The 18,865-nt window shown below is 36.4% G+C and overlaps 1 protein-coding gene across 1 annotated transcript in view; it reads right to left on the bottom strand.

Annotated features, from left to right (window-relative positions):
• LOC107710152 (plexin-B1-like) overlaps positions 1 to 18,865 on the bottom strand; it is a 60,877-nt gene that overhangs the window by 17,600 nt on the left and 24,412 nt on the right. Inside the window, exons 2-16 of the mRNA XM_016514880.1 lie at positions 16,757 to 16,828; positions 15,318 to 16,464; positions 14,188 to 14,370; positions 12,761 to 12,889; positions 11,186 to 11,286; positions 10,960 to 11,092; positions 10,560 to 10,716; positions 8,558 to 8,666; positions 8,237 to 8,345; positions 5,421 to 6,314; positions 4,160 to 4,294; positions 3,941 to 4,063; positions 1,802 to 1,892; positions 992 to 1,149; positions 53 to 189 (exon numbers count right to left, since the gene is read on the bottom strand). Of these exons, the coding sequence (XP_016370366.1) occupies positions 53 to 189; positions 992 to 1,149; positions 1,802 to 1,892; positions 3,941 to 4,063; positions 4,160 to 4,294; positions 5,421 to 6,314; positions 8,237 to 8,345; positions 8,558 to 8,666; positions 10,560 to 10,716; positions 10,960 to 11,092; positions 11,186 to 11,286; positions 12,761 to 12,889; positions 14,188 to 14,370; positions 15,318 to 16,454 (3,596 nt within the window). The 5' untranslated portion in view covers positions 16,455 to 16,464; positions 16,757 to 16,828. The remainder of the gene's footprint in view (positions 1 to 52; positions 190 to 991; positions 1,150 to 1,801; positions 1,893 to 3,940; positions 4,064 to 4,159; positions 4,295 to 5,420; positions 6,315 to 8,236; positions 8,346 to 8,557; positions 8,667 to 10,559; positions 10,717 to 10,959; positions 11,093 to 11,185; positions 11,287 to 12,760; positions 12,890 to 14,187; positions 14,371 to 15,317; positions 16,465 to 16,756; positions 16,829 to 18,865) is intronic.

Raw genomic sequence — 18,865 nt, forward strand, 5'->3', positions numbered from 1 at the left:
TATTACACCAATCTACAGGAGACAGTTTTCCACAGTGATACATAGTACTTACAATGAACAAGGCACATTCCCTAGTAGGACACTAATATCAGTAACACGACCGGTCAAAAGTTTTGTGCCTGTGATTGTCAGAGTTGTTCCTCCTGCCTTTGGTCCTCTCTGAGGAGAAACTTCTATCAGCTTCGGGTCCTTAAAGGATGCAAGGTTGAGAGATACAATCAGAAGAAATTCTGCATTCAAGAACTAAATAATTACAGTGTTTTCTTCTGCAATCATCAGAAGGAATTCCACAACAACCATTTTCAAATAACAACAACATGCCAACGCACATAATAATCAGATGAAAAACAGGAAATGGAGGGATAGGGGATGTGTGAAGGCTCCACCTATGGACAGAAAACCAGTCTTTAGTGATATCTTTTTTATATGGTGGTACAGATTTACATTTACACTTACATATTTGGAAGAGGATTTTATCCAAGGTGACTTGCATTACTTTCAAGTTATACATTTAATCTGTTCATTCATTCCCTGGGAATTGAAACCTCAACCCTGGCATTGATAACACTCTACTACTCTTCTTATATTTATGTATATTTATACTTATTTCTTATATTTATGAATATAATGTCATTGGAAGGTACCGAATGGTACAGCATTATGTATTGTAAGTCATACACACAGACATATGCAAACAGGTTTCACTCCCTTAGACGGTGTATGCGTGTTAATTGTAGGGTCAGAAAGTTTCTCTTAGAGAGAGTGAGTAAGGAGGGAAAGAACAGAATGGAGAAAAGAAAAGAATAGAGGTCCCATTTACACCCAGGGTTCGGATGTGTTTCAGTCAATCCGATCACAAGCGGGTCAGTGTTATACTATGCTAAAGCAAAATTAATTTTAGACTTGTGCATTAAAGGGTTTTAAAAAGTTACAAACTGCATATGCACTAAAGTATCATGCAATTAGTCAAATTTGAGACTATTTAACAAACCAAATGAATGAGAGGAGCAGGACAGGTCATTTCGATGTGTTGGGAACAGGACTCTCTGTAAACACAACTGGCTCCACACCACACACAGTTGTACTTCTGATCTGCAGTATGACAGCGGCTACAGTCCAAGTGCCCAACTGAACAGTTATATAACGTCACTGAAATAGAACACAAAGAAACTCAGTAAGAACATAGTTACAATACAGACAAAATAGACTTCAAATTCATACATAAGAGTGAGATTCAGTAACTACATTTTCAAAGAATTGTTTTATTTAGCAATCTAAAAACACAAACAGATTATCAGGCCAAAGGCCCAAAGACTACACTTTCCACAAATGAGAGTTAAACTGGACAGAGGGGAGACAACAGCAGGAGACATTAATCGAGAAAATAAAAGCAATTTTTATGAATAACGGTGTTCCATTATCTTTTTTCATCTTTAAACCATTTAAGTTATTATACGCAAGTCACTGTAAGAAAAAAATGATCAAACAAATATTTTTCTTTAATTTCTAATATTTTCTCTATCACCAGCTTGCCTCAACTGAGTGATAGCTTAATTTAAACCCATTAGATTAAGTTAACATTTACATTTGTATACTAAATTAATGACTATTGATACTAAACCATATAAAAGCATACAATATAAAGGTTTAAAAACCTTTTAGATTTTTTTTTTTTTTTATGGAAAGTGCCAGGGCCCTATAGCTATGTATTTAATGGGCTCATAAGGCAATTAAAAATTCTATATTTGTGTGTATTTTGCACAAACACAGCTCATCATGAGCATCAAAAAATTATACTCACCATAAAGGTCAGTGCTGTCAATATGAAAAGTGTCTTTTCTCTTCACATACACCATAGCATTATACTCTCTAACTGGGTCTGCATAGAAAAACTACAGAAAAGAAATTTTGAGTGAGTATCGATGATATTTGCAAACTGCAGTCTTTCCTCACAGAACACACATGCATTTAAAACTACTACATAGTTCTTTAATTATTGTTGTGGGCTTTTGCCTTTACTTAGACAGCACTATAGAGAAGTAACAGGAAACTAAAGTGAATAACAGGGAGACGAGACACATTTTGGAGCATGTGCATTATCTGCCTGGCTACACATCTATACAGTATATATATATTAGAGCAGTGCTTCTCAAACCTGTCCTAGGGACCCCCACCACTGCACATTTTGGATGTCTTCCTCATTAGTCACACACAATTCAAAGCGACATCTACAAAACTTAATTTTAAAATGCTCTTCACCCACACCAGCATTTTCGAGTATTTTCCAAAATTTCTCATCCACACTGAAACGTCAGAAAACACTAAAATCATCTCAGATATAAAACGTAATAAAAGCTCACTGAGATGATTACTGGGATACCAGACATAATAAAGTTCTCACACTATTCTTCCACCAAAACATTGGTAACACTTTACTTAAAGCCTTTATAATGCATTATAAAAGTAGTTTTAATGCATTAATTATGTCTTGTAATGCACCTTATAATGCATTGTATGATCTCATGAATAATTGTAACCCCATATATAATACGTTATATAATACTTACAGTAGGTATTCATTGCTACACCTTTAGAAAGTATATTGAATTAAAACAAAATGAAAAACAAATACTACCATGCATTTTAAGTGTGGTTACAAACGCATTTTAAGTTTGGTTACAATTATTTATGAAAAGTTATAATGCTTTACAACGAACAGTATGAATACCGTTATAATGCATTATACATGAAGGCTTTAAGTAGAGTGTTACCAAAACATCTCACCACTTTCTGCATCCAGGTCACACTTATTTGGCATTCCACACATGACTGATAAAAAATGCAATTGCCCTCATGTTTTGCCACAGGACAGCAATTGCAAGTAAAGTTTCAGTAATTTTTGCAGAAATTGAATATGAAGACTGTACACTAGGGGTGTAACGGTACACGTATTCGTACCGAACCGTTTCGGTACGGGTCTTTCGGTTCGGTACGCATGTGTACCGCACGAATACAGTTTTTTTCTTCTTCTTCTTCTCAGGAAATTCAAATAATAAATGGCGTTTTGACCGTCTTTTATGTGGCATGACAGATCGCTGTATAAACGCCTTAGAGAGCCGCTTCTGGGACGGTTCAGAAACGTGCTGGTATATTCCCAACACAAGCACTGACTAGAGCGGCCGCGATCAGCTCCGGTTCCGGTGTCTGAGCCGTGACGCCCCGCAGATTTGTGCAGAGCGGAGCGCGAGTGAACGCGATCATTCCTTCCTCTGTACTACTAGTTTTAACGCGAATAAACATGACTGAACATCTCATGCCTCATGTAATTGCTCAATCAATGTTTCAACCGCGGAAAGACATCAACAATACAGCGCGGAAATAAAATGTCACGTAGCATTTAATTTACCTCAGCAAGTCATCAGTGTCCACACCTCGTTAGTTCACTAGAGAAATGAAGTCTAGAAAGGAGCATTTTGCGAAATATTACACCATATACTCATTATATTTGACTAAACCTGTTAGTCTTAAATATCTCATATCCCAGTCATGTTACACATATCGTACAATATATGTGACATGACTAAACATACACCATAGTTTTTAAATACGTCAGTTTTCACAGTCCACATTGCAACGTGAAAACTTCAAATTTATCCACTTAGAAAAGCGTCTTCAAAAATCTTGCAGGACAAAAATGCCTTTTTAGTGTGGACGAAAGCCAAAGCGTAGAGAAAAAAATGCATTTTCTCATGTATCTGGATAAGTGTAGACATAGCCTGAGTCTTGCAGTCTCTACTAATGAGATGATGAGCTGAATTAGGTGCGTTAGATGAGGGAGATATTCAAAATGTGCACTTTTTTGTACTAGAGTATAATATGAGGGCCTCATAACATGCTCAGGTAATACTCACAAATCTTGCTCTGAATTATGTTGTGGTACCTGGTGAGCATGACAGGTGATGTCAAACAGCAAAGGGTGTGCCTCATTCAGCGTCACATCTGCATCAACCACCACAGTTTGCCCCTCGATCACCATTACACACTCGTATGCCAGCTCTTTATCCTAGGCACAAGTGTGTTTAAACAGTTTTTTTTTTTAATGGAGATGTATTTTTTTTTAAATCCAGAAAGAAGTGGGTGTTTGTTTGTTTATTTCTACCTGATAGAGATGCAAGTTGCGGGCCAGCAGAGAGATTTTTCTCTGAGTTAGGACAGGAAGCAGAGAGGATCCTTGAATCTTCTCCACACATGGGCAGGCAGATGCCCCCAAATTGACAAAAGTGCCTTCATCAGCCTGATTTTAAAAAACAGTTCAATTATATGTTAACACACACAAGCATGTATGAGAGTGAATGTTATAGTATTGTGTCGCATCATCCAGTGAAAAGGAGTAGGAGAAAGGGATTTAAGGGATAAAGGATTTACATGACCAAAAAAATGTAAGCAGAAAAATAAATTCTAATACATTCTACTACTAAATTCAGCATTTCTTTCTGGGTTATAATTTGATTTGCCATTAGATTAATGCATGTGACCAAATGACGAAATGTGTATTATCTGAATTAATTTAATAATTTAATTTACAATGTTTACTCAGAACGTTCAACTACATGTTAAAGCCAAAATAGAAATATCACGAAGATGGAGATAGTAAATGTTCAAGAATTTTACCAACTTTTCTGTTGTTGTAGAATAAAACTTTGAATTAATGCTTTAACTTGCTGAAATAAAATGCTTTAAAGGGGTCATATGATGTTGCTAAAAAGAACATTATTTTGTGTATTTGGTATATTGAAATGTGTTTATGTGGTTTAAGGTTAAAAAAAAACATTATTTTCCACATACTGTACAAAATAGTTTATAAACCTAAAATTTAAAAAACTTAAACTAATATAAAAACATATATATAGCAAACTGTCATTATTAGCAGAAATAAAAATGACTGTTAAAGTAAAAAGAGAGTTGATAATTTAACACAACAAATGACTAAATTTAGCTATTATGTAACAGTAAATACTAAACTCCTTGTAATCAGTAATTTAAAGTACGCTCAAAACACTTACACTTTGATATCCACTTAATTAAACACAAAAATTGCCATAACCATTTTAAATTGCTAATGGAACGCTTCTGAGCAGCCATCTCCAGTTTCATTAGCTGTATAAAAACAATTCATTATGCTTCTCCGGACATATTCGTCATCATATTATTATACTGTGTTATGTAATTACTATACTGTATACGTTGTACTGTGTATTATACAAGTGTAAATCAAAAAATAATGAGAGTATTTATAGGATTTCTTTGTTATTCCAAACTAAGAAACTACATTGTAAGCATGACAGAAAAAAACATTCTTCTTTGTTTTGTTTAGTTTTTTTAATTATGGCTTGGTATTAGTTCTAGATGTTTGGACTCACCGGTAAATCTGCTGAGTCATACTGGTAATCAGCATCTATGTCTGTACTTCGCAAATGGAGGTATACTGGGGGATCACTGTCTGATTCTCCATCCCCTGATAAGACTGTAGCTGCAGAAAATGTTGTGTTGTCATTCTCTGCCTGATCCACCTCAGCTTCCTCTGGAGCCAAATGAGCCTCTTGACGGTCAGTGATTATCCTATTCTCTGAAGGCACGGCAGGTGACACTCTCTCAGAAACAGGCAAAAAGTCACTGGTTTCAGAATCAAACATGTTTGGTTCTGGATTTGAAGGTAAAACTGTAGTTTGGGTTTCATTTATCAAATTCAGTGTTTCTGCCAAATTGTGAGGGGTGCTGGTAAGCAAGCTATCACGTGTGACTGGCTCCATTAGTGGTGGCAATTTGGTTTCAGCCGATGATGATGGCAGTGAAATCCTTTGCTCCTCAGCAGCTTCGATGACTGATGGCAACTCAGTTTTTACAACCACTGCCAAACTTGCAAGAGTAACCACATCAGTGTCTGTCTCCCTCAGAGCCACTGATTCAATATCTGTAACAAGAAGCTCTTTTTCTGAGAGGATCTCGTCTAGCAGAGAGAGTGTGGAGGCTGGCTGTACTGTGGTCTCAGCTGTGGAAGAGGGGAGAAAGGCACTTGTAGGCGTAGCAGACGGCTTGAAAGTAGAAGAAATCCTAGTTGATGGTGTTGGTTTCACAGGTGCAGAAGAGGTTAATGATTCCAGTACAGTAGTTATAGTTTCAGTTATTGCAGTGGCAGTAGTCGAAGGTTTAGTATGAGCCATGGTTTCAGGGACTTTGTGTGTTGTGACTGGTGCGGTTGTGAATGCAGCTCTAGAGGCTTTGGTTGCAGGAGGTAGGGTGGGCAGAGATTTCCACTAAGAGTGAGAAGTGCAGGGAAAACCAAGAGAGGCACAATAGTAAAATAAATAAAGATAGATGGTTATAAAAGGAACCATTACAAATTGATACTCAGGTAAAAAATAATAATAATTTCATAACCCTATTTTTACACTTCAAAAACTGTTTAGTTATGATTTATTTTGATTTATGAAACATGGTTTTGAATTCTCAAACTGTGATATTCCTAATAGAATGCTGCTGCAAACGTGGACCACTTACAATTATGTTTGCAGTGCATGTTAGCCTTACCAAGCTGAAATTTGTGTTTTATTCTTTTAAAAGTATACTGAACAAATTACAGGAATTACTCATAATTTTGATAAATTAGCATTTTAGTCAATTACATTTTCAATTTCCCAAAACATGACAAATTACTATGAATAAATTATAAAGACAAGACAAAATATAGACAGCTTGTTTTTTTCTATTGCATTTTCTTTGCTAGCTGCAGTTCTTAAAATTCTAAATAAATATAAAATATTATCAAAAAGTCTTCAAATTCTCAAATATCTAAAAAATTCTCAAATGTCAGACTGTTGTCTGATTGTATAGCAATACATTTGTCTGCCTATGAAGTAGCGCTGGGCGGTATGACCAAAAATGTATATCACGGTATTTTTCTAAATTATACCGGTTTCACGGTACATGACGGTATTTTTTTTTTCATGCATGACCGGGTGTTAACCATATTTTCTACTGATTGAGAGAGGAAATACTGCAGTATATTGACTTAGAATGCCCTATTTTACTGTCATGATGAGTGAATATTGTCAAAAAATACCACACTAAATAGTGACTAAACACGACCCCTTTTAATTGTTAACCAGGAGTCACTCTCACTTATAATCGCGGCATCGTCTGATAAAATCAACACATACAGCTTAGTAACACATACAGCTGTTCCCTCACCACAGTGCAACAGTGAAAAGGGACCCCTTAAAAAAAAACAACAAACAAAAACGTGCATGTGATATTAACAGACGAACTACGTTCATATTTATAATTCCAAACAATCAGTAAGCGACAGGTGCTAGGAAACACTGTTTTGTACTCATTTATTGACGAGTCGGCTGCGGTGCGACCAACTGAATGCGCTGCTTCTCTGCCGCTCACTGCACAGAACAGACGCTGAGAGAGGTGACACTTCTCCAGGAAAGTCAGACCTCGCGTTCGCGAGACAGCACTGGCGAAATCCTCCAACTGAACCATAGCTAAGGTTTATCCAAAAAAGTCGCTAGGTTTGTCAGTATGAATATTCTATGGAAAAAAGCCTCTAAAAAGGTCTGAAAGTTGCTAAATCTAGTGCTAAAGTCGCGCTCGTGTGTGTGAGACGCGGGAGCTGATGGCAGGGGGCGGTGGATATTTGTGGCGGTCAGTGTGGATATTGTGGATGAGTTCTTCTGTGTCATCACGTTCTATTAGTTCTACAGCTTCAGTTTCAGAACTTTCACGCTTAGTAACACATACAGCTGTTCCCTCAACACAGTGCAACAGTGAAAAGGGACCCCTTTCAAACAGTGTCGCCACCGGTATTTATTTTAAAAATGCATATCATAACAAAAATAAACATAGGTATTCGGTATGAACCGGTATACCGCCCAGCACTACTATTTTTAGTATTTTTCAATTAGCAAGCACTTTGTGATGTAAAATGTGTGAGAAGAAAAAGATAAGAACATCTTTAAGAAGTACATGCATAGCAATTATTTTATTCTTAAGAATGTTTTGTGAATCTGCCTCCTGGTTCTTTGAAGAAACTGGTAAGATGTGTTTTGTTTACCAATTATTCACATAATTCTGCAGGAAACACTGTTCTCATGTTTGAGACACGTCATTTTCACCACACATCAAAACAAAAGCATAGAGAGAAGGCACTGCTGATGATGTAATGACTTACATGTTCATTATAGATTATCAGTCCCTTATCGCACACAGCCTTGTGGGTACACATATGTTGGTTTACACACCAGTTGCATCCCCAGCGACTCTGCACACAACCATGGCAGCTGCAAAAGAAAGAAAGTGCATCCAAACACATTACCTAGAGGTAGTGTATATAGATAAAGATATACATCTTAGTTTTAAATTTTAAAACCAAGTTAATTACACTTCATTATAAAACTTAATGACCATGCATCACTGGATTTTTTTTTTATGTGACAGAGGCTTTAATAAGTGTAGAATTCTGTTTTTTTGTTTGTTTGTGTTTGTAACTCACGGCATGCTTCCCGCAAGCTGTTTGACTGCTGTGCAATCATAAAAGGTGAATTCCCGAGAAGTCACAACAACATCATGGAACCGAAGAGACAGAGTGACTGTAAAAAAATCTGATTCAGAAGGAAGAAGAAGAGATTAGCAAGAAGAGATTCCTGTAGAGTCATGATTGTTATACAGCCATGACTGTTTGGGCTTCTCACTTTCATCTTATCGTTTGTGTCTCACTGGCTCATCTTTGATGACACATATACTACCAGCCAGGTTTGAACTTGCTGGGATTTCATCTAGCAGATGTGGGGGGTTTAAATGATTTCAGCTGAAAATATTTGTGGTGGTTTTTGAAATGGGATGGGAAGTGTCACCCTCACATTGTTCCATACTTTTATGACTTTTTGTTCAAATGTGGAACACAAAACAAAACAAAAACACATTTTTCAAATGATCTTTTGTGAAGAAAGAAGTGCAAACTGCTTTGAAACAACATGAGGGTGAATAACTTTCATTTGTAGGTAAACTATCCCTTTATTACTAAATATATTATGGAAACTCAAGCAATGTGATTTAAAAATTTCTCCCATTTGTCTTGAAGCATTCAAGCATTCGATTCAATTTCAATTTGTGATTTCTAATCAGAGAAGCAGCACATGTTTTTGTCGTAAGCACAGCTATGTTAATCAGTAATCTGATCAATGTGATCATTTGTTTATTAAATGAAACAGATGGGGGGTTTTTAATTCATTTTTTTCCCCCTAGAGGTGTGCAAATTCAAGCAATGTCATTAAAATTGTTTTAGCATCACCAGGGCTGGACTGGGACAAAAATCGGCCCTGGCATTTTTTATGAATAGAAAGTTCAGAAGAACAGCATTTATCTGAAATAGAAATATTTTGTAACATTATAAATGCCTTTATCATCATTTTTGATCAATTTTAAGCATCCTTGCTAAATAAAAGTATTAATTTCTATAATTTCTTTCTGATTTTTGAAGGATGTGACACTGAAGACTGGAGTAATGATGCTGAAAATTTAGCTTTTAACACAGGAATAAATTACATTTTAAAATATATTCAAATAGAAAGCAATTATTTTAAATAGTAAAAATATTTCACAATATTACTGCTTTTGCTGTACTTTGGATCAAATAAATGCAGGCTTGGTGAGCAGAAGAGAATTCTTTAAAAACATTCAAACTTTTTTTAACTGGTAGTGTAGACATGTATTAGAGCCCGACCGATATGGTTTTTTTGGGGCCGATACCAATATTTGGGAGTAAAAAAAGGCCGATATCGATATATCGGCTGATATTCTTTGTGTATATTATAGTACAGTACCAGTCAAAAGTTTGGACACTTTCCCATTCGTGTGTCCAAACATTTGACTGGTACTATATATGGAATACAGTATATACATAAACAGGATAAGAATAAAACGTCAGGTCCGACAATATCGTGTCTTTTTGAATTTAAATCTAGATTTATTCGCATTGGCCCATGGAAACCTCTATGAACACACTTGACTTGACCAAAAAAATCACAGGGGACGAATTTACGTTTGATTAAAAAGTGTTTTCGTATTCTACACTCATGGCGCACACACACATTAGGATAGGTTCGATGCGAGTCCCTATCAAGCACTTTACATATTCAACTACTCTCCTCTCCTCCTCCTGCCTGGCTCTTTGGCCCGCATCACTCACCGCAGAGCAAGCCTGTTCTTGATAAATCTGCTGTCTGTACGTGGGAAAAGCCGACGAGGAAGAAGTTGGGGTGAAGCAATCTTTATATAGGCGAAGTCCAGCCCTGAGATCTTTATATCTCAGGGCTGGACTGATTACCAGTCCAGCCCTGAGCATCACCATATGCTGGATTGTACGGCTCATGAAACACTAGACCATGTTTATTTCTATTAGGTTTTTTATGTCTTACTGGCCAGACCTCCTGTGTCAAAACAAATGTGTTAAGCATACATAACAAATGTGACAATTTAGCTAGCAATATTCTCACCTTGACTAGGTGACACAGATGGCAATGTATATACATGTGGAGAAGAGCAAGTGACACCACTCTCTGTGACAACAGCTAAACTTGACCTGTCCTGGAAGACACAAGAGTAATGCTCTCCTCGCTCCAGACTGGGAAGACCAGGGATGGATAAAGAGATCTAAAAGGAGCAAAAGAAATATAGAGAGAGATGGAATAAGAGACAAAGTCAATTTGGATTTTTAAGAACTGAAGGCAGAGAGTTGGTTATTGTTGTTTGTGTGCTCAATAATGGTCACTGTGAACTAAGCTTATATAAATATATGCATCTTGTATTTTATCGAAATGTAACGTGTACTACTGAATTAGGCTAACTTTTTAAACTGGATCTTTTTTTAAAAATGTGTTAATATGTGAAACACACAATTCTCCTCTCCTCTCGGCTGATGTTGGATGGATTGAGAAACGTCACGCTCAGGCATTGTTGCTCTATATCAAAGCTCCAAAGCCACTGATCTTTCTGATCCCCACGCACACACTCGCTACGAAGCCCACACCTGATGCACAAAGACACAATGTTCTAGTTCAAGTAACCAATTATTCAAAATAAAACATTCCGTATATGAGGTTCTCATCAAATATGAACTTACTTCCCCTCCAGAACACACCAGCCACAATATGGATCATGAGCCAACAGGCAGGACTGACAATCCAAATGCTTTTCACACTCTGCTACAGATCTCTTCTCTAGCTGTGTGAGCACAGTAATAAAAATGATAATTAATGAATAAAAACAGTGGGGAAATACAAATAATGACGAAATTATATACTACACATAGACTCACCAAGGCTGCATTTATTTGATGAATGATTTCTGAAGGATCATGTAAAGTAATGGCTTTTGAAAATGCATATTTGCCTTCACATGAATAAATCACATTTTAAAATATATAAACTAGTTAAATAGTTATTTTAAATTGTAATAATAGCTCACATTATTACAGTTTTATTATAGTTTTAATCAAGTAATCGCAGTATTAGCGAGCATAAGACACTTTTTTCAAAATGTTTGAGCTGCAGATTACACACATACACAGCATACACACCCACATTTAATTCTATTATATTAACCATTTTTGTTATTAATATATTACCAATATTACCTAATCAATTCAATTTCAATTTGTGGATTTGTGATCAGAGAAGCAGCACACGTTTTTGTCGTAAGCACAGCTATGTTAATCAGTAACCTGATCAATGTGATCATTTGTTTATTAAATGAAACAGATGGGAGTTTTTAATTCAGTTTTTTTCCCTAGAGGTGTCCAAATTCAAGCTTCTTCATATATAATGTTGCTTTTCTGGTGTCTTCAAGCAATATCATTAAAATTGTTTTAGCATCACCATATGCTGGATTGTACGACTCAGAAAATATGGTCAAAAGCCATCAATATTTGACATTCATTTTTTGTTTTGTACAGGGTTGCGATTACATTTAATTGTAATGTGAGTCCAACTCTATTTTCCTTATAGTCCCTGCACCAAACCAGCAAGACAGAAAGCTATTCTTCTGCCTTCCAGTGTATCCTTTTAATATATTTGTGTGATTTATGAACGTGATCATTCAAAAGCCTTATATTCGAGAATGGCAGCGATCACGGTCTGCTAATTCTTAAAATAGTCCTGAGAATTTCTGCAGCAACTGCTTGCATTAAAAGACTGCAAACTTCACACTGCACTAGACTGCAAAACTGCACTAAACTTCAGAGATAAATCAAAATGAAACTGAAATATCATGTAATGATACAGACTCATTAAAAAGAAGTTAATGGGAACCAAAAACTGTTTGGTCACCATCATTCTTCAAAATATCTTATTTTGTGATCCACCGAAGAAAGAAAGCCATACGAGTTTGGAACAACATGAGGGTTGAGTAAATGATGACAAATTTCATTTTTGGGTGAACTACCCTTTAAAGGGGTCATATGATGCTGCTAAAAAGAACATTATTTTGTGTATTTGGTGTAATGTGTTTATGCGGTTTAAAGTTAAAAAAACATTATTTTCCACATACTGTACATTATTGTTTCTCCTCTATGCCTCGCCTTTTTGAAACGCGTCGATTTTTAAAAGCGAGATTAATTATGCATGACCTACAAGAACTACTTTGTCAACAAGTAACAACATTGACACTCCCAATTCCACTTCAGTAATGTGATAGTTACCATGTTACTTGTCAAGATGTATAGATGGTTCTCTTGATGGTCAAGCCTGAGCTCTCTGCTTATTGGTGCACTGGGATGAATGGAGATTACTGCATATTCTTCCACCTCACCGTTTGGCCCAAGAAATACCTGGATAAAACACAAAAACACACACACACACACACACACACACTTTCTTACCAAAACTGAGGAGAAATTTAAAATGCTTTAAATCAGGAGCATTAAATTAAAACTTCACAAGGTCCAGTCTCTATATTTCATAAGGTTACATCCAGACTAAATGTGGACGACACTAGGGTCGTTAAATGACTCTAACAATAGATAAAACACTACCAAGACGAAGAGATCCTATTAGGGATAAAACGTCAAGCGAAACATACAACACACCATGAGAGAGCATATGGAACAGAGCTGACCAGTTACTTCTGATATCACTACTCAAACCTCTTATCTCATATCACATTTTGAAGTAGGACTATTCGCAAAGTGGTGGACTAAAACAGTTTTTGAGTACTGTTTATTAATGTTTTTCTAAGAGACTAAGCATTAAAATAGTCATACGTCATCATATCAACCTTATTTTTTATGTATATGTTTATTTTTTTATTTTTCTTTTGAAGCTTTCTTTTGTAGACAACATGGCATAACAAGGGCCCAAATATGGGCTGTAACAGAATGAGGATCACATCCCATATTGAGAAACTGCTTTAGAAAAGTTGTTTTCTTTTTTATCTTTGCGAATTCATCATTCTTCACCACTACCCAAGCTGCACTAAACATATGCACAAAGAGATGGGCTAATTATATGTTAATGTTTTATGTTAATTACATGATGGATAAAACCATAACAATGGATATACTGTACCATGCATTACATTTACGCAATTATCCCACCAAGACTTTGCTTATTAAAACAGAGAGACACACTCCCGCTAACTAATAATAAAGTTTTACATATCACCTATGGCAAAATTGAGGCTTTCTATTTCTATAGTTTAGGTTTTAGTACCTTAAGTCTACATAAATATAGACTACCTCTGTAACATTAGTATAAGACTGCTCTAAGTGAACGGTCTCACATAATTCAGGTCTGTATATTGACATATAGTATAGGTATATTTAAAAAGAGAAAGAGAGAAAATTCATAAAATACTGATGATGACTATTTAAGCCTCAGGTTCTATGTTAATGAAATGGGAATGAAATGCACCAGTGAAGACCATTCGTAATGATGCACTTAACATCAGATGGTGGGTTTCTCCTCAAAATTGTACCATTACTTAATAATTAAGATAATCTCATATTTTCATGAGTTTCTCCTCCAAAATAACCAGCCTTATTTACAACCTAATGCAATACAACAAAGACATTTTCTGAAGTATTTTTGCCTCAGAAAAGAACTAAGAATAATGGAAACATTTCTATACCTTGTGTAAGTTTCCTTGGGAGTCTCCTAGAAACGCAATAGTATGTTCCTCCCTTACACTCACAGCCACAGCAGTGAGACGGACAGATGGACTGTCAAATATGGGCTCAGCTTCCACAAGCGCCCGGCTTGCCATTGGACTAGGGGTGTGATCAGAGCCACATGGGTAAGCATCCAAAGTGTTCTACAGAGAGAGACGAAAGTCAAAGATTAAAACAAAGCTTAACAACTCAATATTGTTTTACAACTGATAAATTTGACTGTCATGTCAAATACCTTTTAAGGTATAAAGTCAACATAAAAACAATGTTTTGCACACTGCTACACAGTAGTATAGAAGGAGTAAAGATTAGTTGTTTATATCTCAAGCCTAAATAAAACTACCCATAACATTTAAAAAAATATATTTTTGTTGTTACTGTTGTTGTTGAAAGAAATGAAAACTTTTATTCAGCAACAATATATAAAATGCATCAAAAATGTCAGTAAAGAAGACCATTTCTATTATTTCAAACAAATGCTCTTCTTCGAACTTTGTTCATCAGAGAATCCTAAAAACAAAAAGCAAAGGACACGGCATCACAGTTTCCACATTTCATTAAGCAGCACAACCATAATAAATCAGCATATTAGAATGATTTCTTGTTACTTTTAACACTGTCTTTACTCTGATTTTTTAAAATAACTGTGTTGTTAGCTACCCTCTCCGGACCAGTTTAGAATATTTATTTATGGCTACACAACTGGGGTGGTGGAATTTTGATGTCATCATAGAATGAAGCCTTGTTCAATTATAATTTTCCTTCCTCTGAAGAGGTTAACTGCTATGTTCAGGGGCACAGTGGTGCAGGATCTGAAACTACAACCTCAGTTACCAACCTAATCTAACCTTATAGCTATAATTCCACTAACATTCATGAATCACAAGTGGTCAAAAGAGACACATTGCAGTTTACACCTGGTAGTAAAATGGGTTTCCTGTGACCAGGGTAGGGTCTATCATTTTGAGACTGTGTTTGTTCAAACTAATAAAGAGGACTTGACTGTATAGCTCTAAAGAAAATGCTTTTAAGTTTGTAACAGTGGGACATGGAAGCTGTTCACAACTGTTGTCTGAAGCAGTAAACTCACCGTTGGAAGATTGGCACAGTTTGATTTGACTTCATACTCGATGTATGCAACCTCCTGTCCATCTGCACGACCCATTTCAGTGTAGCACAGATCTCTTGTAGCATCAATACGTTTATCCACTTCCTCAAGTGAAAACACACATACTGCAGACTCTTCGTTTGGCCGACTGGAAGAAGCGAACTGGCTCGAAAACACCCCCAAAAGGACCTCTTGTTCCGAAGCAGCTGTACTTTCTTTCCCCATAACCTTATCTAACTTTGGTAGGCCTACATGTAGAGCTTGTAGAAGGTTATAATTCTTTCCTCCAGCTGAACGGCAGCTTAATGGAACTTCTACATATGAATAATATGCAGTATCATCCAAACACATACGGGAAACATATGTGCGATATTCTCTCGACGGTGACTGTAAGTCCCTCCGATAGAACATGAAGTAGACATACGAGCGATGGGTAAATGATGTTACAAAATGATGGTCATACTCAGAAAGCCTCCCAGCCACCGCTAACTTTGAAGTTTCTTCATATGAGAAAACAGGCTCCATAACTAAGTTTCGAGTAGATATTGGGGGTTGGCTGTTGGTGTAACCCCGCCCCACAAACAGCACTGGCTGTTGTTTCCCACGGCCTCTAGTGAGCGCCACAAGTCCTACTGTAGAGACATTGGGGTCATTAGCCGCCACATACTGCGTATCCACAGGCCTCTCTGCAGAGAAAAGCACTTTCCCCACTGAATCCAAACTTCGTTTCTGACATATTCCTTGATAAACACTTCCACAACTGATGAGCTCCTGACTATAAGGATCCACGAGTAGTAGCTTGTTGTGGTTATTGGTCCATTTTGCCTGTGGGCAGTTTGTGTCACTAATTGGGGGCAGGCAGTCACGGCTGTCTATCACAGGCCCCGTCTCTTCCTCTGCCTCAAGCTGAAGATCGAAAGAAAGCTGATAAAGCCGATCACGGGCGCCTAAATAGACCCGACCCAATTTAGGGTCAGGATGCAAAGCCAGGTGCTCAAAGTATGTATCATTGGCCAAGAAAGTGGGGTGATGGCTGGAAGAAGCAGAGCTCTGGGTGACCACGCAACAACACAATATGGAGAAAAGAGAAGAGAACACACACACCATCCCAGGTGGCATGTCAACTATTCTGAGAGCAAAGAGAGAAAGAGGATAAAAGAGAAAAAAAAGAAAAAGAAAACAAAAAGAAAACAAAAACTGTGAAAATTACATTATAATTGCAACCCCAATTATTTAAACATCAGTGTAAATATTGTAAATGTTATTAAAACAACAAAATATCCCATTAACATAAATCAAGAAATTATGCCACATATGTCAAGTCACAGCATGTCACAATATAAAAATGACAAATTAACTTTTTAATTTACTGTAATCAGGGAAAGAGCAAAACAGAGACATTGTTGACCAAATTTTCTTACCAGGGTTTGATCTGCAGGGGCGACATGCATACACACAAAACACAGTCAAATACACGTCCCCATCGGCTAAACCTATATCACAAACAGAAAGAGAGAGAACGGTTTAAAAATTACAAAAAAAAAACTTAATCTTGAGGAAGTTTAACATTTTGGGATATTTACAAAACGTCACAACCCAGGCTCACTGGAATTACGTTCTGCAAAACAGTAAATACATTGCTCCTGGTACATTTCACTGCACTTTTCAGGTGACAAGTCCACAAGAGTCACTGTAAGCCCAGTGTCAAGAATAAAACATGCCTGTGTACATTTTTGAAAAATGATATTTGCATTCAATTTACTCCAGAACTGTTAAACGTGACTGTGGCAACATTTTATTATTTTGGTTAATTCTTCTACAAGGCTTTGAGCTCTTTGATCTGCATAGCAAGTGCAACACTGTACCAGGTGAGCTACCCAGCAAGTTTACCATGTCAGGAAAGCCATACATATGGGGCTGGTTATGTAATGCAAATGTCAAAATGTATTAGTTTACAAATCAAGCACTATGGAAAAAGTATTTTGAGTTCATAGAATAGTCTTGTAAGAAACCACATGAAAATAAGTAATTATCAATTGATAATCTATATAATTGTGTAAAAAAAGGAACAAAAATTATTGGCGTTTACTAGTTTTCATTTTAGCTGGAATATGTGGTTCGTTCTTCGTACCTCGCTTAATACATCTGAGATGATTTGACAGATGCCAGATCTTTTAATCATGATAACTGATCTCTGGCTAATTTGGTTCTTCAAACAAGTTAGCGGATTTGATTAAAATATCTGGATTACTCCGTGTTGACATGTTCTCAAAACTATGATCAGCAATGCAGTGATTGGCTGGCGGCAAGACAGCAACATAATGACATCATATAATTAAGATCAAGGAAACAGCTTAGCAAGCAAAATGACATAACAGTTCTAATACATAAAATGTGTAACCGCTTTTTTAAATGATTCCCAGTTATTTTTCCCCATTTTGAAAATTTTTTACAGGCTTTGCATTTTTCAAAGTCAATAGTATTTTAATTAGCAATTAATTTAATTTTGAAGTGAATTTGTTTTACGTGACAGAATGAATTAAAGTTAAGATCCATCTTAAGACAACTGACTGTGAAAATTAACTGTGCATCATAAGAGCATTTTGAGATTTAAGAAGTGGCTTGCAGCTCCTGCGATGCATCAAAGCCACCTGCATAAAATCTCACAGTTCATATTAATGCAATCTAATCCTGTTTACGTGAAATAAGCCTGTTCCCGAGCAGTTTTGATTTTACAGACCTCTTGTTATGACAGCAACTCCAGGATGAGCTTCGAAGAACTTACAAATCCTGGATTATATCAAATTGCCAACAAAAAAAATCGAACTAACTGAGTAATCCACATATGAAGAACGGGCCCCAGCAGTGAAATGTATACATGTAGCCACAGTCACATATTTCCAATGAGCTTGCCATCTCAGCCAATACTGATAGCACTTCCAACTCTCCATGCTATTGAAATTCATTACCAGCCTTGATTAAAAAACTGAGAAATTAAATTTTAAAAAATGATTTCATTACATCAAATACCTGAAAATATCTAATAAATTCCTTAAATCCACTGTTTGCAGAACGTTTGACAACATAAAACGTTGCCCAGTTAAATGTTTTCAATATTCAACTTGTATTAATTTCTCATTCTGCTGTTTGTTGTAGGGGTGCTCCGATCAGGATTTTTGAGGCCGATCACCGATCGCCGCCTGTGTTGACTGTGAAACACAGTAGACTTTAATAATATGCATTTAAGGTGTAATTACTATATTTTCGTGTCAATCCATGTTCATATTTACTGTAACAATGTGCTGTTACTTTAATTACTTTAATAATATTACTTTAATGAGTACCTCACCTTCAGCATTATAATTATTTTACCCACGCCAGACAGAGACTGAGACGGTGACGCTGCATGTCGTACCAAACCTCTCACGGCAGCGTCATCAGCTTGAGATCGGTTTTTTGAGATCGGCCTTTTTAGAGACCGCTGATCAATCATCCCAAAGCGATTATCGGCCGATAGTGATCGGTAGTCG

The sequence above is a fragment of the Sinocyclocheilus rhinocerous genome, unplaced genomic scaffold (genome assembly GCF_001515625.1).
Source record: "Sinocyclocheilus rhinocerous isolate Xijiao unplaced genomic scaffold, SAMN03320098_v1.1 scaffold447, whole genome shotgun sequence".
NCBI lineage: Eukaryota > Metazoa > Chordata > Actinopteri > Cypriniformes > Cyprinidae > Sinocyclocheilus > Sinocyclocheilus rhinocerous.